General features: G+C 33.5%; 2 protein-coding genes and 2 long non-coding RNA genes across 4 annotated transcripts; 3 read left to right on the forward strand and 1 right to left on the reverse strand.

Moving 5' to 3' along the window:
• The first annotated feature begins 2,616 nt into the window (after positions 1-2,616).
• On the forward strand, positions 2,617-5,203 carry LOC129898727 (40S ribosomal protein S15-like). Its single transcript, XM_055973376.1, has 4 exons — positions 2,617-2,724; positions 2,833-2,978; positions 3,564-3,621; positions 4,775-5,203. Exons 1-4 carry the CDS (start codon positions 2,722-2,724, stop codon positions 5,021-5,023), a joined length of 456 nt encoding a protein of 151 aa, XP_055829351.1. The 5' UTR covers positions 2,617-2,721; the 3' UTR covers positions 5,024-5,203.
• A 331-nt stretch (positions 5,204-5,534) lies between these two features.
• Positions 5,535-8,529, reverse strand: LOC129898728 (probable pectinesterase/pectinesterase inhibitor 46). The gene is made up of 2 exons (XM_055973377.1): positions 7,351-8,529; positions 5,535-6,621 (listed from the first exon to the last, which is right to left on the reverse strand). Exons 1-2 carry the CDS (start codon positions 8,363-8,365, stop codon positions 5,942-5,944), a joined length of 1,695 nt encoding a protein of 564 aa, XP_055829352.1. The 5' UTR covers positions 8,366-8,529; the 3' UTR covers positions 5,535-5,941.
• Positions 8,530-12,276: 3,747 nt separating this feature from the next.
• LOC129899622 (uncharacterized) lies at positions 12,277-13,718 on the forward strand. The gene is made up of 4 exons (XR_008769562.1): positions 12,277-12,531; positions 12,648-12,872; positions 13,039-13,167; positions 13,408-13,718. It is a non-coding gene; the product is annotated as an uncharacterized LOC129899622 (long non-coding RNA).
• A 5,107-nt stretch (positions 13,719-18,825) lies between these two features.
• On the forward strand, positions 18,826-19,795 carry LOC129899623 (uncharacterized). Its single transcript, XR_008769563.1, has 2 exons — positions 18,826-19,244; positions 19,485-19,795. It is a non-coding gene; the product is annotated as an uncharacterized LOC129899623 (long non-coding RNA).
• Positions 19,796-26,878: the final 7,083 nt, after the last annotated feature.

The following is a 26,878-nucleotide window of genomic DNA, read 5'->3' on the forward strand; positions in this document are numbered from 1 at the left end:
TTATCCAACTATAACATGCATTACTTCTATATAGTCCAACAACAGAAATCTTTTTAAAGCACTATAGTTTTGACCCCTTCTGAAGACATAACAATCATCATGTAGTGAAGCAATATTTCCTATTACTACTAGCATACAAGTATAAGTTTGACTTTAAAAGTAGTTCCATTTTCCTACACCAACTACATTCCAGGTGACTCATTAGATGATCTGAAAACATCTTCTCCTAGAACTTTGGTTTTCAAGCATTTCTGTTTTGCCCCTCTTCTAGGCTTTTGAGAACTTTATTACCACTTCCCAAATAGGCTGAGTAATGCAATACATTCTACACATCTCCAATTCACCTTCTTCAACATCATTTACTACTCATTTTGTTCGAGATCATTCTAGCTTTATATCATAATGGAAAAAATGAACCTAGGACCTAACTCAATCCAAAAAAATAGCTCATTGAGGTGATCATTATACAAATCATTTAACAATTCATACCCTCAACCAATGTAGGATTCTAACAAAGTGTTTGTGTTGTACACTTTGAAGAAAGAATCAATCTAAAGGTGAATTCAAAATATAGTTTTTTCGAAAAAAGTATAAACTTTATAGAATAAGTAGGCTCTCAGTTACCCTTCTTTCCTTTTCTTTCGTTTAATATGTGAGAAAATAAACTAATGAACTAAAGTATAGGCTATGCAATTTCTTTTTCTTCAGAATTACCAGAAGCCCCAAATCACAAAAAGGAACAAAAACTAGAAATAGAAAGAAAAGGAACCGAAGAACAGTAAAGGGGTTGTTCAGGTAAAAAAATTTCGGATAAAATGAATAAATAAAAAAGCGACGAAGAAAACCCAGTTAAATAATGAGATTTGAATTCAAGAACCAGATAAGCACCAAATTCTAGCACAAATTTTCTGTTGTTTCGTCAATTATATCAATCCAACATACATAAACTTAAGCATTACCAAGTTTCACAAAAGGAAAAATAGATCAACAATCAAAATTACATACCTGCAATATAAATAGCTCCAGTGAGAGTGGTGAAGTAGGAACAAGTACGATGCTTGTTTTAGGGAAGGAGACCAAATATTCAAATTTAGCATTCAGATCCCTTTGAATTTGAAAACTACTACTATGCCCCAAACTTCACATAAATGGAGAAGTGCTTCTCCTCCTTTCTTTATTCCATTTTATATGATGGTGCATTAGTTCTTTAAATATAAAATATATAAAAAAATGATTTTCCTACTTATAACATAGATGATAGTAGAAAAAAATAAATTAGCAATCTTAAAATTCTCAAGTTAGACCGGCTAGGTTAAATGAGACATAAGTGTTGGTCAGTCAAAGCTCTCACAAATCAAAAGGTGAAGGTTGCAGAAATGAGGATATTGCGATGGATGTGTAGGCTTACTCTGAGAGATAAGATTAAAAATGAAGATACCTAGGTCAAATTATGAGTGGCCTCGTGGAGGACAATATGAGCAAAGCGAGACTAAAATTGTCCTAGTACACGAAGAGAAGATGCATGGATGCCCTATTGTAGAAATGTGAGATGTTGTCTATGGGTGATTTCAGGAGAGGTAGAGGTAAACTCAATAAGTATTAGAAAGAGATGATTAGACAAGACATGATAAGGATTCAATCTACCGAAAACATGACCTTAGATATGCGGCTATGACTAATAGATAATTGAGTGTTGTCTCACTTACTCACCCATACTAATAATCGATATAATATTAGTACAATTTCTTGTTGTACAATTTCTATTATAGTGCTTTATTAGTAATTGTATCATATACACTTGTGAGATGTCCTAAAATGAATAGAGCACCATATTGGTTGGGATGGGTGGATTAAACTGTTGCAATTTTTAAAAATTGATATATTATTTTTAAAAAATGATATGGTTACTTATATTTTTTAATATATTTCTTCGTTTGATAGATAACTTGGGTCAATGTGCACAAATACCCAACTTAGGTCATCATTTAAGTTTTATATGTAGTACCTAAATAATTACAAGTTTATTTATTTTGAAATAACTTCATACATGTTATGTCTTAAGTTTTATACGATTGAAGTTCAATCATTTTATCGCAATTTTAGAGAAAAATGTTTAATCATCAGTTATATGCAAAGGCATAACTAGGAAGGTTATCAAATTCACGTGAATTCGTGCGTCTTTTTCACATAGTCATTTTTTTTGTAATAGTGCATACATCATTTTGAAAATTCCGAATTCACCTCTAGCCATATATAACTTATATCTTAAATTATTCCATAATTTACAGGCATGTAATTTTTTGATTATAATTCAATACAGATTAAATAATAGTATCCATATAAAATACCGACCGAATATTTATGATAACTTGTTTAAACAAAACAAAACTCAAATATGTTTAATACTCATATAAGTTCCTGCAAAATAGAAAGTAAAACTTTTAATATCAAAATTGAAACCTACCCAAAATACCCCAAAAAATTGAAACAAGTTTCGAATTAAATCCAAATAATCTCTGCCGTTTATATGGCTATTGGCCCATTAAGAGGTTACACAACAGGCCCACTTTCTCAACCCAGCCCATCAAAAATAAATCGAACCCTACACCCTTCCTTATATATTCTTCTCACTTCTCATTATCCCACCTTTCATCGTCTTCCCCAAAACCCTAGCCGCAGTCACTTCCATAGGTGTTTTGCAGCCAATCCATTTTCCAAGCCATGGTAATGTTTCTCTCTCGTAACGTGTAACCAATACGCTTCTACTTTCACTATTCCTGATATTTAACAGTTCGTTGATGTTTTTCTTCTTCTTCTTCTTCTTGTGGATAGGCGGAAGTTGAAGCTGATGTTGCGACCGGCCAGCCAAGGAAGAGAACGTTTAAGAAGTTCAGTTACAGAGGAGTTGATCTGGATTCTCTTCTTGACATGTCTACTGATGAGCTCGTCAAGCTTTTCCCTGCTCGTCCTCGCAGAAGGTATATGACTATTTTTTGCAAATGTATGTTGTTAAATTGTTATTGATTTGCTTTGCATGAACTTGTATTAATGTGGAAGTGTAAGATCCCGAGCTTATTGAACATAAATCTGTGCATGAGCCTAAGCAAACAGTCTCATAGATGCTGTTTAGTGGAAGAATTGTAACTAGGGAGTGTGATAATTAGGGAAAAATACAGATCTTGCAATTAATATTCTTTATCTTCCCCAAAAAGTGAATGGTGGGTCAGCCGTTTCAATAAATTTGATGTGAATGTGATCACTGATTTTGTTAATTTTCGAAGCAAGATTATTTCTACTTTTTTCTTAAGAAGTACAATCATTATTTCTAGATTAAAAATATATATTTAAATCCACCTGCAAAGTGTTGTCTTAGGACGAACATTTTTACCTCACAATAGTTTTAAAGTGAAAAAAGTGATATTATACCAAAAATAACTGAACTAGACGGCACTTGTGGATGTAGTGTTTGGACTTAATTTTTCCTATTTATAGGCTCATATTTTAATATGTAGTTAGTTTTCTTGTCTGTCACGAGGACTCATCTTGAATTTTAATTGTGTTAGGTTCCAGAGGGGTTTGAAGAGGAAGCCTATGGCTTTGATCAAGAAGCTCCGCAAGGCGGTAAGAAAAACAATTTTACCATTTAGCTTCTCCTTGAACAAATGAATTATTTATTCTTCTTTCCTTTCTGTTTATTCACTGATCTGAATTTGGTGCTAAATATCAACTCTTTATATGGTAACGAATTACTTGAAATAGTTATATTAGGGATGTGTGGACCTCGATGCTGCCCTCTTAATTCAAGAATGAAAATTTATTTTGATTGATAAGTACGACTTTGTTTTTCATGACCTTAGTAACATCCAGGTCCACCCTGTATTTTGTGTATTAATTTGGAGAAAACTGTATTAGTGTAGCAGCAGAATTCTTAATGCCATAGTGAATTTAGCTCACGAGTTGAAAGACAGCTGAGATGTGAAGCTGTACTGAGTACCTGTTAATGCTTTTCTCAAAGTTGATTGTTGTAACCCCTTTTTTTTTAACAAGGAGAATCTAGGTTAGCTAGCTGTATCTTAGGCAAAACATGAATTTTTTGTTTGATATAACAAGATGGAGCAGTATTAGCAATGAATCTTTTAAATGTGTTTGTGAGTTTTTAATCTTAACATATTGATAGTAACAAAGAGATGTTGAAAATTGGGTGCCTAAGGCTGAGATCTTCCCTCGTAACTAAGAGGTGGCGTGTTATTCCACACAGTGGTTTTTTTGTGGTGCACTATGTGCGTAGGCGCACAATAATGTTTTGGGGTCTCCATGGCCACTTTGGTGCCTCAACTTGCTTCCAAAGTGGCGGGATTGCCCTATATTTTCATTCTTCCACAGTTGCTTTGTCTTTCATCTGCCACTAGAGTTGCAACTTATTTTGTCCCATTCTTTTGCTGAATTTCAAATGAGGTGGTACTGTGTATTTTCTTGTACATATTAATCAACGTGTACTAGGTATTGTGACTGGGAAATTTTACTTGTCAATAGTTGTTTGGGGAAGCAGGAAAGGGCTTCTGATGTTCAAGTTCTATTCATCAGAATGTCACTTTCCTCATGCAACCGCCTCTCCCTACAGATATAAACAGGATTTAATGCTTGCACCCAGTGTTTCATGGTTTGCAAGTTTGGCTTCGCTGTAACATTGGAATATTTCCTATAAGCTTTACACTACTAATTGTTAAATATGTCCCTGTCTTGCCATTGATGCATTTATTTCATATTCATGCAGAAACGTGAGGCCCCACCAGGTGAGAAGCCAGAGGTTGTGAGAACACATTTGAGGAACATGATCATTGTACCTGAGATGATTGGAAGCGTTATTGGAATCTACAATGGGAAAACATTCAATCAAATTGAGGTCAAGCCTGAAATGATTAGTCACTACTTAGCTGAGTTCTCCATCTCGTACAAGCCTGTCAAGCACGGTAGGCCTGGTATTGGTGCTACTCACTCTTCAAGGTTCATTCCATTGAAGTGATTGGGGCAGAGCTTGTCTTCATGTTTTCTAGTAATACTAGTACTTCGTTTTACTGCAATTTTGATGAGAACAGTTGGTACTGAATGGTGATCGGTTTGAGACTGGTAATTTCTGTTGGTACTGATACATTGCTATATTTCTGTTATTGTGCTTATCTAGATCCTTGTTCCATTTTGCCTTTTTAGGAGTGTTACTTTGTGCCTGAATTTTGAACTTGGTTTAAAGTCGTACTCTCATTTTGTGCGTCCTTTGTGTTTTTTACTCAGTTATTGAAAACCAGTTTTCAAAGGAAAATTAGTGCGACTTTGCCCTTGTTACAGCTAAATATGTTGAAAAGAGTATTTTTGATATCTACTTGCAGTAGATCAATACCATTAGATTAAGAGTAAAAATAGTATACAGTCCCTGTAAACTAAAATGTCGACACTTGAATTTTCAACTATGATAGTATGATATCATTCTAGTATATATTTGAGCCTTTTTGTTGGTGAAGTCAGATTATTTCTTGGCTTTTTTGCTTGTGAAATTCTAATATATTTCTGGTTGAATAGAGTGTTGCAATTGGCTGGTAATGATTCTAAACCACTTTCCCCTCCTTGCATACTCTCTGCTACTGCTACTTGGAATCAGAACAACTAATTATGAGTACTTATTGTCACAAAGGAACATTGGGTACATAGAAATTTCCCTTGTTTTCCCCCCTGAAATTTTGGGTACAAATCAGCCAATGTTTAGACAAAGCATTTAGGGTGTGCTGCTGTGTGTATAACATGTCCTTTGGCTCTTTGAGCTTCAAAAGTAAAACCAATTCTGCCTCCCCAAAAACTCCCCTCAATACAAAGAAAGTGCAAAAACAGAAAACAAAACTCAACCTTTGTTAAAAGTAAAAATGTGAACTCCATCATAGAATCATCTCACTCAAATATCCTTCTTGAAGGTGACTCCAGTTGATGGGAGCCATTTGTCCCCCTGAATGAACTGCTTAACGGAAAACTTGTTAGCTTCTTTACTAGTAATATTCAGTTTCAATCCCTTCCAGTTGACTCTATTTTTAGTCACAGCTCCAGGGCCAAAGTTTCTATATTCAGCATAGTAAATAGTATCCGGTGCTGTAGTACCGACCCAAGGTAACCACCCTTTAGGATCAATAAAGCTAGCCATTGTCGTATATATAAAAACAGTCGTGGAATAGTCCTTCCACGGCCTACCCAAGAAGGTACTGACTCCAGTAAGGTTAGCTGAGGGCCAAATAGTGCAATTCTGAATAGAAATGCCTGTGTTCTGATTAGGGTCGATTTTGCCTTGAGCTGTAATGGTGTTTTGTTGGCCAGGCATTGGTTTCTTGGGCAGTATGTTGCAGTTCTGGAAAACAACTGCTGAGTTACCAAATATGAAGTCTACTGTGCCATAGATACTGCATTCTCTGTAGAATTGGCGATTGGAGTGTGCGTAGAGTGTGTCTTGGTACGCATCGATTTTGCAGCGGTAAAAGACAGAGAGATCAGCAGTTGACATTAGGGCTACTGCTTGATGCTTTGCTGCACCTGCTGTGTTGCGGAACCCCATGTCACGAGCCATAAATCCCTTGCCAAACACAGCTGCGTGGGAAGAAAAATGGAAAAACAAATGAGTACTTGCTTCACCAATTTGATGATTATATACTGAATCCCCTTCATTTCTTTATGTGTTTGCTTCTTTATAATTTGGTTACTTTTAATGAAAATTCTACCTCAGTCATATCATGGTGGTCGGTGGATAGAAAAACCACAGTTGTAACGACTCTTTTTATTGGTAAAAAAAGGGGGATATTTTTGTGATAAAAAAGAAGAAACAAAACCATGAATAATAACTCAGAAACAAGAGGGGTTGCTTGGGTGATAATTGATAAGTGCACTCCACCTTCAATCCTAAGTTCATGGATTTGAGTCACCAGGAAAGCAAAAAAGGTGTGAGCTCAAAAAATTAAGGTAATTGTAGTGTGAGCACCCCTATCTCCCGCCATCTTATAACATGAAGTATATAAGAAAACAGTTCTCAATTACGATATGAAACCTTCGTGTACCCTATTAAAATAAAATGCATGCATATTGCTTAGATTTTAAAGTTGTAGGAACCATATATGTGTACTCCCTTCGTTTCCGTTTCTATTATGTTATTTCTTTATAGTCTGTTGTGAAAAGAATGATACGCTTCTATATTTGAAACTCTTTAATTATAAAATTTTCTTTTTACCTTTAAAATGAGAAGCTCGTAAAGCCACATAACTATTACTTATAACGTGTTTAAGATGACCACAAATTCAAAATTTGTAACCAATTAAGTCTTACCAAAAGTTGCAGTTTGGAAAGTGGGAGTGCCATCTACAAAGTTAAGAGAACCAGAAACAATAGTTGCATCCATGCCATCACCAATCATCATAACATTCCATTTATTCTTCTCAACCCTAACATTTTCAACATAAACACCCTTTTTCACATATATCACAAACCTCTTTTTACTCTTCTCAGGCACAACCTCAAGAGCCTCAAAAATATTGGTAAAATGCCCAGTCCCATCTTGAGCTACCACAACATCCACCTTTGTAGATTGAAGCAATTTCCTATCTTTTGAACTCATCCACCTCGGAAAATCTCCATCAAAATCCATCAAAAGACGACGTCTTCTTCCAATTCCACCTAAGGAATTGATTGAGTCCATTGAATTCTGAACTGATTCATCAATGTTATCAATAATAGCCAAGCTGTTACTAATATATTCCCCTGAATTCTTAAGGTTATGTTTAGCAGTTATATTTCCAAAACCATCGATACACGTTTGCTGGTAAGTTCCAGCTGCACTCAACGTCGTCTTGAGGTCAGAAAAAGCCTCGAGCAACGACTTGTTTGGTATAGAAAGTGAGTCATTCAGACTATCCAACGCAAGTGAGAGAAGATCATGACAACTTTCTATGGCCTTAATAGCCATGGGATCGGAAATGTTCTTCAATTCTGGCGAATTGAAAAACTCATCCGATGCTCTTGACAACTCGTCGACAGCAACTTTTACGGATAATTTGTATATGTCTTGAACTTTAAGGTTGTTTGATGTGGCTAGATGGCCAAGGCTGTTGTAACATGATTGAGGGTACAATGTTATGTCACAAACAGCCTTAATAGCTGTGGAAAAAGAATTGGTTTGGGTGTTTGAATTGTCATTGTTTTTGCTAGTTGTTATTCCAACTACAGCAGCCACAACACAACCAACAAATACTATAGAGGAAATTGCAATAATACTGATCCTCTTGATTGATTTTTTTCGAGCACCTACACTTTCTTGATTATTATTTACATTCAGATAGTCCATTTTTTTTAACTACTTTTTTTTTTATTTTATGTTGGGAATTGGAAAGGAAGGTGTTTATATAGGATTAGTTGTTGTGATTTACGTGCAAGGCATAACATTTAAGGAATTAAGGTTATATATGGAGAAGAGGCTATCAAAACTTATGTGTTAGTCATTTTTTTTTATTTTTTATTTTTATTATGGACCAGTTCAGTTCTATGAATGTTTAGAGGGGGGGGGGGGGGTTGTAATAATATGACTATAAAGAAAGCTGGGGGATTTCTAAGGGAGGGAGGGAGGGTGGGAGGGAGGGGGTATTTAATTAACTGAAAATGGCTTAAGAAAATGTAAGGGTAAGACTAAGCAGGCTTATAAATTGATTAAATTAGTTTATAAGTATTTTTTGGCTTATTATAAAGCGTTTGGTAACATCAAAAGTGCCTGTAGGACAAGTATTTATGAGCGCACTCTTGGTTTAACTTTTACGATTTTATCACTAATAATATCTTAAAAATTTCCTAAAATATTTTCTGTAAATAACTTTAGGGATATATCAATCATTTTAATAGAAAAAAGTGATTGTCAATGCATTTTTTTCAAACACCTTAACTGCATATTATCAATTTCACCATTTCTATTCAAAAGAATTCTGTTGGATTGCATGGGTCATATTTTGAGATTTTGTTGAAATAGTATATGACAAACCACTTTTTGTGAATCTTTTGGGAGGTTACTCGATATTTTGTAATCGTTATTATTCTTTTAGTATTTCTTATATTATATTTTGTTGTCTGATTTGTTATTTCAAACCTAAATATTTTTTTCAATTAGGATAAAAATTATCTTATGAATGGAAGTAGCTGCAGCCAAAGATAGTGCGAACGCACTTACACTATTTATCTGCTGCATCTAACTATGGAGAATCTTCGTTGAGGAATAATTCTCGACAAAATTGGTTTTAATAAGTCCAAAGATTAATATGTCTAAACAAATGAAACAACACAAATAAGTACAAAGGATGTTACTAAAATATTAAGTTGACCCCACAATCTAGTTGCATCTTGAAATTAACAGACTTTCAGTTAGTTTAATTTAGGAAAAATTACACTATATAGCCGTACATCAAATTGTAGCAAGTAAATGTACATATTGTATGATATATTTAAAATATACATCTTTTAATACAAAATTATATACATTCATTATTATTACGTGTTGATTACTAGTACAAATAGGTCGTTTTGAAAAGTTCCATATTTTTTGAAAGTCAAATAGGTCGGAATAAGATTAATTAAAGTATAATAGGACCCAATCAAAAACAGAAGAAAGGTGACCAAATCTAATGGAAGAACAAAGAAAAACTATTGGGTTAATCAATTGAATTTTTCCAGTGTGTTTGCAATTAATTATATATAGTAAATTTTCAAGAAATTTCTACTCCTGGCCCATTCCAATTTGCATGTTTGTGACTATCCACTTAATGAGGATAAAGTACTTGACCAAATTTAATTAAAAGACTTATTAATTTGGTTAAATTTAAAGATTTAGATATTCAATATTTCATAAAAGTACTTCTTCAATTCGTTATACTGTATGGTATAGTATATGGATGCAAATTAGTTAATGAAATTCATTTTATAGAAAATGTCTGCAAAGTTAATTTGATAAACATCACATAATATAATTTCTGCAACTTGATGAATTCAAAATTTTAAAAAGGCATAATACAGAAATAGGTCCTTTAACTTGACCTCATTCCACATTTATGCTCTTCAATTTTGGGTATGTACATGTAGACACTTAAACTTATAAAAATTGAACAAGTAAACACACATGTCCTACGTGACATAATACACGTAGGACGCCACATAGGACACAAAATTGCCTTGTAGAATGCCATGTAGGACGAATGTGTCTATTTGTTCAAGTTTTGGATAGTTAAAGTGCCTACTTGTGCATTAGTAAAGTTAAAAGTCAAGTTAATGGTCATATTTTATGCCTTTTAAAAATTATTTAAGTTTGATAATATTAGATGATTTCAAACATTATTTATTTACAAATCAAAATTAGTTTATCAGAGAAACTCATATATAACATGGAAATAAGTAAAAAACATAATTAGTATATAGTCGAAAGTGGCTTGCATGTTAACAAAGATTTTAGAATGTTTGAGTTTGACAATTATTCTAGTTTAATTAGCAGTTTTAGCTAAAACAATAACTAGTTGCTGTATAGTTGGTGTTTACAAAACTAACAATAACGACTTTTTTGGAGTATGAGAAAATGTCAAGTTAGTACTAGTAGATAATATACTCTATTGACAACATAAACTAGTCCTTTTGAGTATAAGTTTTTAATAAATAACGACTTGTTAAGGAAAATAATTACAACTACTTACATATTATCTAAAGCTACGACCCCAAATTTTATGAACCTTATTACGATCAATTAGTCAGGAGTAATAGAGTATTACTTACAAACTTATATTTGGTGACTCGAAAACGTTTATACATATTACTCGTTTAATGCATATCCAAAATAGTGAACAAATATTGTGGACATATTTGCGCGATTAAATTAGATAACATGAAGTATGTGGACGATTTCAGCAATATATTATGACAAATATAGTATAGATACTGTTTTACAGTTGTAGGCATCTCAATACAAGTTACCATTGCAACGCACGTACGGTGAATCTAGTGTGTATATATATATATATAAGAATAGAATAAATCTATTACGAACTCAGGCAATCCGGTTGCTGGTCGATGATTCAAAATGGAAGAGATGATTCGTCTACAGATGGCACGGGATTCAGAGAATCTTGAAATCGTTTTATGGACTGCCTAAACCAAACATCAATTGGAGTCTCAATCCCAAAATCTCAATATAAAATCCACCATAATTTATGAAACAGAAAAGGGTCATATTTGTTCTTTGTTATATTTTATTTCAATAAATATGTTCTTTTTATACAATTTTAGTGTCATATTTATTATTATTGTGTTAAATCTTTCACGCCACACTTTAATTTTCATATGTAGTTCCTATGTGACATTTTTTTTTTTCAAAACTGACTTTATTGCTCATTTTAACTCTTTTAGTCCGCCCATGTTAGAGTAAAAGGAAAACTTACACAAATCTCCCTAATTTAGGAGCTAATTACTTAGATATACTCTAGTTTGTAATATTACGAATCTTACCTGATTTTTTATGCGTTCAGGTACGTGTATCTCGAGATACATGGGGTCAAAATTAGGTGTAATTTATTCTAAATATACTGTATCCAAGTGGATTCACATGTATCTGGAATACATACACAAATGTGGCTCGCCTCCCTCTATCTCGCTAACCACTCTCCTATGTATTTGATATCCCAGATACATGCGAATCACACCAGTTATATACAGATAAATGTATTTAGTGTGTATCTAGTGTGATTCACATGTATCTGGTATACATGACTATCTCGTTCGCCTCTCTCCCCATCTTGCTCGCCTCCTTCCTTATTTTTAATGTATCTGATAGCAAAAATACATGTATTTATGTGTATCTTTCTGAATATGTAGTAGAAAACTCTTAATCAGTGGTAATATACATAATTATTTAAAAATATAGATAAAATTAATATAAATGATATGTGTGTATGTCTAATAAGATAAGTCTCGTGCGAAATATGTTTTACACTACCAAATACTCGGAACATTAATATGAGATGGGTAGGTGGCGAAGGGAGGGGAAGGGCCCAATCAAGAAAAGAATTTTGGCTTCATTCATGTGCTGAAAATAACATTTCTCAAAGCAGTGCCTTCTTTTGGGGGGGCAGTTTAGATAAGAGAACTCAGCATGGACCAATAATGTTTAATGGGTACGTTTGTAGCCTCCCGTTTAAATTTTCAAATAAAGCGCAGGTGAATAATGTGACTATTTGTCATATTCTTCAATAATGCTAGGTACCCTACCCCAGGAAAAAGGAAGAAAAAAATGTGTGAATAAAAGATAAAGCTGCGGTACCTATTTTTTTTCCATCCGGTGTTTAAAACTTGATTGGATCTTGTACTGTAATGCTCATTTAGGTTGACGCTTTCAATAGAATTTTCTCCATATTCAGGCTCGAACCCGAAACCTCTGATTTGATGATAAGCTGCGTTAGTATTGGTGTAAGTTGTTGATAACTTAAGCAGGTACCATATCTCTCTCCCTTCCTTATCTCGTGTTTACTAGTTGGTGTCCCAGCCTCATGCATTGCTTGTTTTCTTGTATTTGTTAAATCAACATTAATAATTGAGCTTTTCTGCAGAGATCGAAAATACAGAAGCACAATACTAATATTCACTTGTTCATCATCTTGTTGATAATTGTTGGGTTAACTTTGAGCTCATTTTCAAGGCATGAAGATAATTATTCGGAGAAATATGCAGTGATATTTGACGCTGGAAGCACTGGTAGCAGAGTTCAAGTCTTCCGTTTTAACTCAAATATGGGCCTCCTCAATATTGCCAATGATCTTGAGCTCTTCTTGCCGGTACATTTCAATTTGTTTACTTAACACAAAGTTTAAGAAACTAAAGTTACTTTTGAATCTTGTAGTTTTAAATAAAAAATATGCTGAATGTATCAAATTAAAATGTATTTTAAAAAGACATTTCATCAATATCTAAACTGTAGCATTTTTTTTAACACCTTTGCAGATAAAACTAGGTCTGAGTTCATATGCAGATGATCCAAAGGCTGCTGCAAATTCTCTAAAGCCCCTTCTTGAGAAAGCTGAAGCTGTTGTTTCTAAGAATTGACAGTCTCAAACCCCTCTTAAAATTGGGGTCAGTTAATTACTACTCCTGAGTCTCAATTTATATGGCACAATTGAAATCGAAATTTCTTTCTATGACTTTTAATATTTTAAATTGTTAATTATTATAATTTATAGTACTAATTTCCATGCCAAATAAATTAAGACAAAAAGAGTATTATTTCACTCTGAATTCTGATCAAAATATCTTTAATGAAATTAATACTATTATTAGTTAACATTATTCTTGGGTTAATCTTAATTGATATAGGCAACTGCAGGGCTGAGGTTGTTAAAGGGTGATTCATCCCAAAAGATTCTGCAAGCAGTACATTTTTTACCCTTTATTTCCCTTCATTAATCGGAAAATTGATCTTAATTATTGTATTATTTGTTAATCCTTCATAGCACAAATTAATCTAACTAGTTTAATTATTATTTTTTTCTTATTATCATTCCTTGATTATGTTGGGATATATAATATTAACCATGGAATATATACTATTAATCATGAGTTTGGATATAGTATTTATCATAGAACAATTGTTTATTCAATTTTAATAAAAGCTTTAATAGATCATATATTTTTTTATGTGTCCATTTACTTATATAGGTGATGATTTAGTGTATAGAGTTTTAGCTTATACACAGAGGATTAAATCATCGGTTTTTATAAGTATAAAATATTTTTGTTCACAATCTAAGATGGAAATTGGACAAGTCATCGGTATGATCGTAGCACAAGATTATATATATATAATTTATCTTGATTATGGTAGCGGTGTAGTTCCAACTTCTTGTACTAGTGCATTTTGTATGTATTGAACGGGACCGAGTAGAGATAGTTGTTTTAGACTGACTAACAAAAACATATTCTCTAAACTGTTAAATGTACTTATATTCTTAATCTTGATATAACTATTATGATCTGTATATATTAATTATGTTATTAATTTATTAAAAGGTGAGATTATGAGAAGGGTCAATATGCCTGATAGATTGGATGATAATAATATATATTGGTGAAATAATAAGTTATTAATGAAATCCATGGCTCGATATAGAGATTGATGATATGCCTTTTTGAGAAGCTTATAAGTTTTCATGTTGTCAAACCTTACAAGTGATTTTATGAATCCGACACATGAAATAAGTTAAGCAGTGCTCTAAAAAAAATTAATCTTTCAGTTAAATTCGTCAGTAATTTAACTTAGTGATTAGTATCTGTAATCTTAACATGGGGAATTACATAAGTGTTTAATGAGAAATTTCAAAATATATGGAGGAGTGCAATTATGAATTTTTAGTGGAATGATTTGTAATTTATTATGGTAAGAATAATTCAAATTAATTATTTTGAATTATTTTCATAATAAGGAGCCTCAATAATTAATTCTGTGGTCCGTATAATGCCCATATTTAACTAGAACTCAGAATCCCATTTTCTTCTCCCTTTTGGACCAAGAAAATGTCCCTATAAATAGGGGTTCTCCTAACCTTAAAAAAAAGAAAAGGATAGCGGTAAGGTTTTCTATGCTATATTTGCCCACCACCAAAGTATTGAGAGAATTCGGCTGTGAACTTGGAATCACTATAGAATACCGTAGAACTGCAGTCTGACTTGGAGATTTACTTGAAGGTATTTGCTCACTCTTCAAGAGGTATTTATCGAATTAAATTTCAAAAAGTTTATGTGTTCTAGCATTAACATATATGTTCTAGCATAAATATATGTGTTATATATTATTCATGTAAGCAGAATGATTCTGATATATTCCGCTGTGCATATAATTTTTCAATAATTGGCATCAAGAATCTAGCTTGCATCTAAATAGATAACTTAAAAAGGATATACGTACATGTGATTGCACTACATGTTTCGGAATTTAAGTTTTTGATCAAAGTGAGTGCCGTAGTAAATTCATTCAACGTTCATATTGCGTCTGACAGTAAAGTTGTCTATGACACCGGACTTGAGATTCCTCGTTTGTTTGGTTAAAGAAATCTTTGTTAAAAAGCCTTTGTTTTGGTGATTAGTAAAACAAAAGAAATTGAATGTTGTACATGTTGATGGCGGCAGCAACACAGTATTGAGTTTTAATGATTAAACTCAATTTTTTATCAGAAAAAAACAAAAAGGAAGCTAAGTACTGCTTATTAGGGTTGCTTTGCACCTTGATGACTTACATCACAATTTAAACCCCTTTCTTTTAATTTTTCTTTTTTAAAAAAATTAATTAGATGGTATTCACATGATAAATGTTGTGGTCATTCAATGTGTTTCCCTTGGTGGCTTAGCTTCCTCAATTAATTTGTTTTCTTATTCTGAATCATGACTACAGGAAATAACTTGATTTCTATGTTTTTCATTGTCACGAAAGGGCAGTGACTTACTAGAAAAAGTTAAAGTGTGGTTGGATTGATTTCGAATAGAAAAGGATTTAATTGTAATACTCTTTCTCACATGAATATATAAACTTGTATATATTAAGAATTTTATAATTAATAAATAGTTACCATTAAAGTAGCTTGTTTATTTGAAATTATTAGAAATTCTTAATATTTTATATATGTGAGACTACAATGCATGAATTAAGAATTATGATTAATAAATATGATTCACTTAAGTGATCTATTTATTTGAGTTATTAGAATGTGCTCAATGCATTATGTGTAAATTGTTCTGCAGTAGTGTAGTGGTGGAGTTTTATCTACTGAAAGAAGATTACTTTTAGCCACTAGTAACACCTAATTAATTCATGAGAAGAGATATTAAAGTGTCACGTCCCGGGAGGGTACCCTAGGCGTGGCCGGCACTCGAAGGCCATATCTGACCTCCGAGCGAACCGCCTGGTCCAGTCACACATTCATTCAAACACATTCTCTTAGCGGAAAATTTAATTAATAAAATACTGTTCCTATATGGGGGCCGAAGGCCAAGCATTTTCAGCCCAACAAAACAATATAATAAGACATCCTCAAAATAACAGTTCAACCTCCCCACACTCCAGTCTATGAAGCCTCTATCAAAGTCTAAGAGGTGCCAATGACAAGTCCATGGCTACCAATAATCAAAATAACGGAAACGACAACACACTATACAAGAAAGTTCAACATCCTCCGGAAACTAGGAGGACTCACCAACTAGCTGGGAGTGTATGTGGATCTTCAACGGAGCGCTGGTTGATGATCTCTAGTACCTGTCTCTGCATCATGAAATGATGCAGGCCAAATGGCGTCAGTACATGGAATGTACGAGTATGTAAAATGGCCGAATACAACGAACATCAAGGAAGAATCAATCAACTCGGAATCTCAACTCAAAAGGGACAACAACTCAATCAAATGTCCTAAGTCTAAACAAGGATATGATTTAGACGGGACCAATCACATACAATTCATCTCAATCTGACTTAGAGTACTATCAAGACATATTTGGGAGTTTCTCTTACCCGACAACCATCACTTATGAGCCAGTGAAAGTACAACAAACCGACGTTGTTGCCGCGTCCGTTCATACTTTGCTAGGGTATGAACGAATCAACCAATCATGGATCCAATCCAACCAAGTCCTATAATGTCAGGACAAACATCTCGGGGAAACATCCGACTTTAACAGTTCAATCCCCCCTATGTTTGGCGACGTAGTTATTGGGTTCTAGTATGGACTATACTCTTTCCCAATTCGGTGCTCGATACTCCTTCCAAGACTCAATGCTCATAAAACTCCATCCAATCAACTCAATCAAATCACATCGACAAGTCTCATTTCAACCTTGTAAACTCATCAACTCTATCATGATCAAATCTCTCTCAATCATACTATCCGATCAATCTCAATCATATCGTTTAAAGAAATTTAAATGCACGTTTATAGCAACATATAGACATAACCAATCATTTCCTCCATCTATTGAGACATCTTTGAGACTCATCACAACTTCAAGACTTTAAATCGACACTTTATAATAGGCAACATTCTTAAGAAGATAGCATCTTTTATCATAATCTACATAATTAAGAAGATCAATAAAATATATTTAACAACTCATCTTCATCAACTCATACTCACATAAAGGCCCATTTTAAGAACTTTTTAGCTCAACAACATCAACACATATAGAGTCAAATAAATAGGGGACAAAGCTCATACAAACATAACCATACCAAGAAAACTCCATTTTTCATGAACATCTAACCTCAAAGCAAGAGTAGGGCACATGGGTGGACTCAACCCATGTTTTGGATAGCCTTACATACCTTAGTGAAGACTTGAAGAAAACCTTGTGGTTGGGTCTTCAATGGAGAACTCAAACATTGAAGCTCTTAGAACTCTTCTTGTTGGAGAAGGATTTGGAGAGGAAGAAGAAGGGAGAGAGAGAGAGAGAGAGGTTTCTAGGGCTTTTAGAGAGAGAGTGGGGCTGAAGAAATGGTCCAAAAATGTTCAAGTCTTGTGAATATATAATTTGGGACAATTTCCAAATTACCCTTCCTCCAAAATTTTGAAAATTAGGCCAAAAACGTCTTTGGCGCGATAGTGGCGCATCGCGCCCTTACAGCGCCAAGGCCAATTACGCCTAAAAACCTGCACAACTTTTAGTGGCGCGCTGCGCCAAGGACCAAACTACTGAGGCATGTTCCTGGCGCGATAGTGGCGCGTTGCGCCCTTATAGTGCCAAGGCCAAAGGTTCTGGGTTCTGGAATTTTGGCTTGAAAAACCCTACACACCTCGCAATGGCGCGCCGCGCCAGGGACCAAACTACTGAGGCATGTTCCTGGCGCGATAGTGGAGTGTCGCGCCACTGCGGCGCCAAGCCCAGATTTCCAGTAGTTGAACCCCAGGCCTGAAATTCCTGCTGTGCTAGTTCATCTTAGGATCGTCATATCTTTCGACTCCGAACTCCAAAATTTACATTCTTGGTGGCGTTGGAAAGAAGACTCGACGACCATTAATTTAATAGGTCGTGGGCCACCCAAATCGTCATATATCAAAAGATAGGGTCGTTAGAAGTCAACCTCTCATGCGAACTCCTCCTCAAACTTAGCCACGACGAATCTTTTTGCTCTTAGCTCGGTCCTAGGGGTCCTTCGTGACCCCACATCACCTCCAACACTCCTCAATTACTCGGGGACTCATCTTAACTCAAGAACACACTTCTAAATAATTGGGTTCGACCATGCACGAATACAAGAAGGGTCCGAATCCTAGGGAAGAATTTTGAGGGGCGTTACATAAAGGTTTTTATAGGTCTGAAAGGGTGAAACATAATATCTTGAATTCTCAAGTGTATTAATTGAGAGAATAATTAGTTTTTTTAAAAAAAGTGTTGTGTGTCTTAGCTAAAGAAAAGACACACGGTATATTTTATGCTCATGAGATAATTATTAAAAGAAAAAAAAATCTAAATCAAGTTATTTTAATCTTTAACTATGCCTAAAATGATTAGTTTTAAATTTGGTCATAGTTTAGGTGGTCATAAATTTTATGATCTCTTATTGACTTGAAATTTGATGGTTCCATCGAAAATCATTTAGATGATTTTAGGTAGTTTGTCAAATTAAAATTTGATTGGAATTTGATAAAATCATTCTTTATATCAGTTATGTTTATGTTAAATTTGAAACATGATTACATATGGTGATTTAACATGAATTGATATGTGATAACAATGCAGATTATGTTATTTTAATTCCTAAAAATGCTTAAATCACTTGAATTTGAATTTGGTCATAGCTTTGGAAATAAAGTTTTTTTTAGATTCCAATTGACCTAAAATTTGGTAAGTTCATTGGAAACAACCTAGTAAGAAATACTCACTGCTATGCGGTTATGGTTCTTGAGGTCGTTAAGATAAATTTTAAGTTGTTCTTTTGGATTAAAATGTGAGTTAGTATGAAAACAATCCTTTATATCATTTTATTTATGTTAAATATGGTACATGAATACACATGATAATTTAACATGAATTGATATATGATAAGGATATATGCGCTTTTCAATATGCAGATGATCCAAAGGCTGCTGCAAATTCTCTAAAGCCCCTTCTTGAGAAAGCTGAAGCTGTTGTTTCTAAGAATTGACAGTCTCAAACCCCTCTTAAAATTGGGGTCAGTTAATTACTACTCCTGAGTCTCAATTTATATGGCACAATTGAAATCGAAATTTCTTTCTATGACTTTTAATATTTTAAATTGTTAATTATTATAATTTATAGTACTAATTTCCATGCCAAATAAATTAAGACAAAAAGAGTATTATTTCACTCTGAATTCTGATCAAAATATCTTTAATGAAATTAATACTATTATTAGTTAACATTATTCTTGGGTTAATCTTAATTGATATAGGCAACTGCAGGGCTGAGGTTGTTAAAGGGTGATTCATCCCAAAAGATTCTGCAAGCAGTACATTTTTTACCCTTTATTTCCCTTCATTAATCGGAAAATTGATCTTAATTATTGTATTATTTGATAATCCTTCATAGCACAAATTAATCTAACTAGTTTAATTATTATTTTTTTCTTATTATCATTCCTTGATTATGTTGGGATATATAATATTAACCATGGAATATATACTATTAATCATGAGTTTGGATATAGTATTTATCATAGAACAATTGTTTATTCAATTTTAATAAAAGCTTTAATAGATCATATATTTGTTTATGTGTCCATTTACTTATATAGGTGATGATTTAGTGTATAGAGTTTTAGCTTATACATAGAGGATTAAATTATCGGTTTTTATAAGTATAAAATATTTTTGTTCACAATCTAAGATGGAAATTGGACAAGTCATCGGTATGATCGTAGCACAAGATTATATATATATAATTTATCTTGATTATGGTAGCGGTGTAGTTCCAACTTCTTGTACTAGTGCATTTTGTATGTATTGAACGGGATCGAGTAGAGATAGTTGTTTTAGACTGACTAACAAAAACATATTCTCTAAACTGTTAAATGTACTTATATTCTTAATCTTGATATAACTATTATGATCTGTATATATTAATTATGTTATTAATTTATTAAAAGGTGAGATTATGAGAAGGGTCAATATGCCTGATAGATTGGATGATAATAATATATATTGGTGAAATAATAAGTTATTAATGAAATCCATGGCTCGATATAGAGATTGATGATATGCCTTTTTGAGAAGCTTATAAGTTTTCATGTTGTCAAACCTTACAAGTGATTTTATGAATCCGACACATGAAATAAGTTAAGCAGTGCTCTAAAAAAAATTAATCTTTCAGTTAAATTCGTCAGTAATTTAACTTAGTGATTAGTATCTGTAATCTTAACATGGGGAATTACATAAGTGTTTAATGAGAAATTTCAAAATATATGGAGGAGTGCAATTATGAATTTTTAGTGGAATGATTTGTAATTTATTATGGTAAGAATAATTCAAATTAATTATTTTGAATTATTTTCATAATAAGGAGCCTCAATAATTAATTCTGTGGTCCGTATAATGCCCATATTTAACTAGAACTCAGAATCCCATTTTCTTCTCCCTTTTGGACCAAGAAAATGTCCCTATAAATAGGGGTTCTCCTAACCTTAAAAAAAAGAAAAGGATAGCGGTAAGGTTTTCTATGCTATATTTGCCCACCACCAAAGTATTGAGAGAATTCGGCTGTGAACTTGGAATCACTATAGAATACCGTAGAACTGCAGTCTGACTTGGAGATTTACTTGAAGGTATTTGCTCACTCTTCAAGAGGTATTTATCGAATTAAATTTCAAAAAGTTTATGTGTTCTAGCATTAACATATATGTTCTAGCATAAATATATGTGTTATATATTATTCATGTAAGCAGAATGATTCTGATATATTCCGCTGTGCATATAATTTTTCAATAATTGGCATCAAGAATCTAGCTTGCATCTAAATAGATAACTTAAAAAGGATATACGTACATGTGATTGCACTACATGTTTCGGAATTTAAGTTTTTGATCAAAGTGAGTGCCGTAGTAAATTCATTCAACGTTCATATTGCGTCTGACAGTAAAGTTGTCTATGACACCGGACTTGAGATTCCTCGTTTGTTTGGTTAAAGAAATCTTTGTTAAAAAGCCTTTGTTTTGGTGATTAGTAAAACAAAAGAAATTAAATGTTGTACATGTTGATGGCGGCAGCAACACAGTATTGAGTTTTAATGATTAAACTCAATTTTTTATCAGAAAAAAACAAAAAGGAAGCTAAGTACTGCTTATTAGGGTTGCTTTGCACCTTGATGACTTACATCACAATTTAAACCCCTTTCTTTTAATTTTTCTTTTTTAAAAAAATTAATTAGATGGTATTCACATGATAAATGTTGTGGTCATTCAATGTGTTTCCCTTGGTGGCTTAGCTTCCTCAATTAATTTGTTTTCTTATTCTGAATCATGACTACAGGAAATAACTTGATTTCTATGTTTTTCATTGTCACGAAAGGGCAGTGACTTACTAGAAAAAGTTAAAGTGTGGTTGGATTGATTTCGAATAGAAAAGGATTTAATTGTAATACTCTTTCTCACATGAATATATAAACTTGTATATATTAAGAATTTTATAATTAATAAATAGTTACCATTAAAGTAGCTTGTTTATTTGAAATTATTAGAAATTCTTAATATTTTATATATGTGAGACTACAATGCATGAATTAAGAATTATGATTAATAAATATGATTCACTTAAGTGATCTATTTATTTGAGTTATTAGAATGTGCTCAATGCATTATGTGTAAATTGTTCTGCAGTAGTGTAGTGGTGGAGTTTTATCTACTGAAAGAAGATTACTTTTAGCCACTAGTAACACCTAATTAATTCATGAGAAGAGATATTAAAGTGTCACGCCCTGGGAGGGTACCCTAGGCGTGGCCGGCACTCAAAGGCCATATCTGACCTCCGAGCGAACCGCCTGGTCCAGTCACACATTCATTCAAACACATTCTCTTAGCGGAAAATTTAATTAATAAAATACTGTTCCTATATGGGGGCCGAAGGCCAAGCATTTTCAGCCCAACAAAACAATATAATAAGACATCCTCAAAATAACAGTTCAACCTCCCCACACTCAAGTCTATGAAGCCTCTATCAAAGTCTAAGAGGTGCCAATGACAAGTCCATGGCTACCAATAATCAAAATAACGGAAACGACAACACACTATACAAGAAAGTTCAACATCCTCCGGAAACTAGGAGGACTCACCAACTAGCTGGGAGTGTATGTGGATCTTCAACGGAGCGCTGGTTGATGATCTCTAGTACCTGTCTCTGCATCATGAAATGATGCAGGCCAAATGGCGTCAGTACATGGAATGTACGAGTATGTAAAATGGCCGAATACAACGAACATCAAGGAAGAATCAATCAACTCGGAATCTCAACTCAAAAGGGACAACAACTCAATCAAATGTCCTAAGTCTAAACAAGGATATGATTTAGACGGGACCAATCACATACAATTCATCTCAATCTGACTTAGAGTACTATCAAGACATATTTGGGAGTTTCTCTTACCCGACAACCATCACTTATGAGCCAGTGAAAGTACAACAAACCGACGTTGTTGCCGCGTCCGTTCATACTTTGCTAGGGTATGAACGAATCAACCAATCATGGATCCAATCCAACCAAGTCCTATAATGTCAGGACAAACATCTCGGGGAAACATCCGACTTTAACAGTTCAATCCCCCCTATGTTTGGCGACGTAGTTATTGGGTTCTAGTATGGACTATACTCTTTCCCAATTCGGTGCTCGATACTCCTTCCAAGACTCAATGCTCATAAAACTCCATCCAATCAACTGAATCAAATCATATCGACAAGTCTCATTTCAACCTTGTAAACTCATCAACTCTATCATGATCAAATCTCTCTCAATCATACTATCCGATCAATCTCAATCATATCGTTTAAAGAAATTTAAATGCACATTTATAGCAACATATAGACATAACCAATCATTTCCTCCATCTATTGAGACATCTTTGAGACTCATCACAACTTCAAGACTTTAAATCGACACTTTATAATAGGCAACATTCTTAAGAAGATAGCATCTTTTATCATAATCTACATAATTAAGAAGATCAATAAAATATATTTAACAACTCATCTTCATCAACTCATACTCACATAAAGGCCCATTTTAAGAACTTTTTAGCTCAACAACATCAACACATATAGAGTCAAATAAATAGGGGACAAAGCTCATACAAACATAACCATACCAAGAAAACTCCATTTTTCATGAACATCTAACCTCAAAGCAAGAGTAGGGCACATGGGTGGACTCAACCCATGTTTTGGATAGCCTTACATACCTTAGTGAAGACTTGAAGAAAACCTTGTGGTTGGGTCTTCAATGGAGAACTCAAACATTGAAGCTATTAGAACTCTTCTTGTTGGAGAAGGATTTGGAGAGGAAGAAGAAGGGAGAGAGAGAGAGAGAGGTTTCTAGGGCTTTTAGAGAGAGAGTGGGGCTGAAGAAATGGTCCAAAAATGTTCAAGTCTTGTGAATATATAATTTGGGACAATTTCCAAATTACCCTTCCTCCAAAATTTTGAAAATTAGGCCAAAAACGTCTTTGGCGCGATAGTGGCGCATCGCGCCCTTACAGCGCCAAGGCCAATTACGCCTAAAAACCTGCACAACTTTTAGTGGCGCGCTGCGCCAAGGACCAAACTACTGAGGCATGTTCCTGGCGCGATAGTGGCGCGTTGCGCCCTTATAGTGCCAAGGCCAAAGGTTCTGGGTTCTGGAATTTTGGCTTGAAAAACCCTGCACACCTCGCAATGGCCCGCCGCGCCAGGGACCAAACTACTGAGGCATGTTCCTGGCGCGATAGTGGAGTGTCGCGCCACTGCGGCGCCAAGCCCAGATTTCCAGTAGTTGAACCCCAGGCCTGAAATTCCTGCTGTGCTAGTTCATCTTAGGATCGTCATATCTTTCGACTCCGAACTCCAAAATTTACATTCTTGGTGGCGTTGGAAAGAAGACTCGACGACCATTAATTTAATAGGTCGTGGGCCACCCAAATCATCATATATCAAAAGATAGGGTCGTTAGAAGTCAACCTCTCATGCGAACTCCTCCTCAAACTTAGCCACGACGAATCTTTTTGCTCTTAGCTCGGTCCTAGGGGTCCTTCGTGACCCCACATCACCTCCAACACTCCTCAATTACTCGGGGACTCATCTTAACTCAAGAACACACTTCTAAATAATTGGGTTCGACCCTGCACGAATACAAGAAGGGTCCGAATCCTAGGGAAGAATTTTGAGGGGCGTTACATAAAGGTTTTTATAGGTCTGAAAGGGTGAAACATAATATCTTGAATTCTCAAGTGTATTAATTGAGAGAATAATTAGTTTTTTAAAAAAAGTGTTGTGTGTCTTAGCTAAAGAAAAGACACACGGTATATTTTATGCTCATGAGATAATTATTAAAAGAAAAAAAATCTAAATCAAGTTATTTTAATCTTTAACTATGCCTAAAATGATTAGTTTTAAATTTGGTCATAGTTTAGGTGGTCATAAATTTTATGATCTCTTATTGACTTGAAATTTGATGGTTCCATCGAAAATCATTTAGATGATTTTAGGTAGTTTGTCAAATTAAAATTTGATTGGAATTTGATAAAATCATTCTTTATATCAGTTATGTTTATGTTAAATTCGAAACATGATTACATATGGTGATTTAACATGAATTGATATGTGATAACAATGCAGATTATGTTATTTTAATTCCTAAAAATGCTTAAATCACTTGAATTTGAATTTGGTCATAGCTTTGGAAATAAAGTTTTTTTTAGATTCCAATTGACCTAAAATTTGGTAAGTTCATTGGAAACAACCTAGTAAGAAATACTCACTGCTATGCGGTTATGGTTCTTGAGGTCGTTAAGATAAATTTTAAGTTGTTCTTTTGGATTAAAATGTGAGTTAGTATGAAAACAATCCTTTATATCATTTTATTTATGTTAAATATGGTACATGAATACACATGATAATTTAACATGAATTGATATATGATAAGGATATAGATTTGATTATTTTTCCTTAAATCGTTGGAATCTGAATTTCACCATAGCTTTGGAGATAAATATCTTTTTTACTCTGATTGATCTGAAATTCAGTAAGTTCATAAGAAACGATCAAATTAAAAATACTCACTACTATGTGGTGATTTGGAAATTTGAGGTCATTTAGATGAAGTTTTGGATATTTTTTTGTATCTTAAAAAAAAATTTAATAAAAAATTACTCGACTATGATATAGTGGTGATAGAGATTGTTCTCTGTGGTCTTCATGCCTAAATTTCAGTGAAGTATTAAGTTCATGTGCTGGCTTTAGACCTTCCTCCATATCGGATGAAAGTAATACAAGTCGCTACATTTAATCTCTAGTTTTGATAATCTGTATTGACTCTCCCTATCTGAGTAATATATGATTGGATCAATGAATCTAGGGATAATGATATTCTTTTGGCTTAAAATTTAACAATATACTCTTTACCTGAGTTAGTTATTGTTCTAAATTTATTGGAGTGAATATCTGACATCACATATATATGTTGCATGAGTAGTTAGTTTTCATCAAAATTTATCATTTAAGATGCATGGATATATATGAGGTGTATTTTGAATTTTAATATTCAATGAATACATAGACATGCTGATTTTTGGAAAATAGTACTCAGATAATGAAAATAGATTTTAAATTTTTGTTCTTTATTCTTAATTCGTGTATTTATTACGCAAATGATGATATGTGATAAGAATTATTGAACGAAAAATTTTAAAATTCTATTTTGGCCAAAATCTTCAACCGAATTGATCATAGTTTTGGAATTCAAAAAAAAAACTTTGATTGATCTGAAATTCGGTAGATTCATTAGAACTATCTAGTAAGAAATATATATTTTTACTATTTGGATCCTTATATGAGTTTTTGGTCATATTTGGTGATAGGGGTCCTTTCCATAATTACCAAGATTAAATAGTAGTTAAGTACTAATTTTATGTGCTGGCTTTAGACCTTTCTCCCTATCGGATGAAATTAACACAAGTCACTATGTATTTAATCACTAATTTTGATAATCTGTATTAACTCTCCTAAACTGAGTAATATATGATTGGATCAATGTAACTAGGGTGATTTTCACTTGACTTTATCTAACAGTAGACTCTCCATCTGAGTTAGGTCTGTATAAGTTTATGGAGTGAATAATCGATCATTGTATAAGTTTATGGAGTGAATAATCGATCATTGTACATGTGTATTGCGTGAGTAGTTCTCCAATCCCATCGATTGACTATTCGAGATGCATGGATATATATGTATAAATGAGTCCTAAATATTATTATTCAGAATTATTCGACATATTATGATCTGTTTATATCTCAAATTCTCAACAGACTTCACAGACCCACTTAATATCTTGAGTTTATCAAGACATTTACAAAGTCTGTAAATGCCTTGATAAAACAGATTATGATGCTTTGTAAATGCCTTGATAAACTCAAGATATTTAAGACAAAAATAAAAATAGCATCATGAAAAATATATAAAGTCACTGCAATCTGATTTTAGCGCCTCTTTGCAGAGTTCACTAATCACTTATCTGATAGAGTAATTGCAATTCAATTGTCTACACCTGACACTCTATTATAGATTGGTGTAAAAGAGAAAAGAAATAGACTTTTATGGAGATGATAATATTA

The sequence above is a fragment of the Solanum dulcamara genome, chromosome 8 (genome assembly GCF_947179165.1).
Source record: "Solanum dulcamara chromosome 8, daSolDulc1.2, whole genome shotgun sequence".
Classification (NCBI taxonomy): Eukaryota; Viridiplantae; Streptophyta; class Magnoliopsida; order Solanales; family Solanaceae; genus Solanum; species Solanum dulcamara.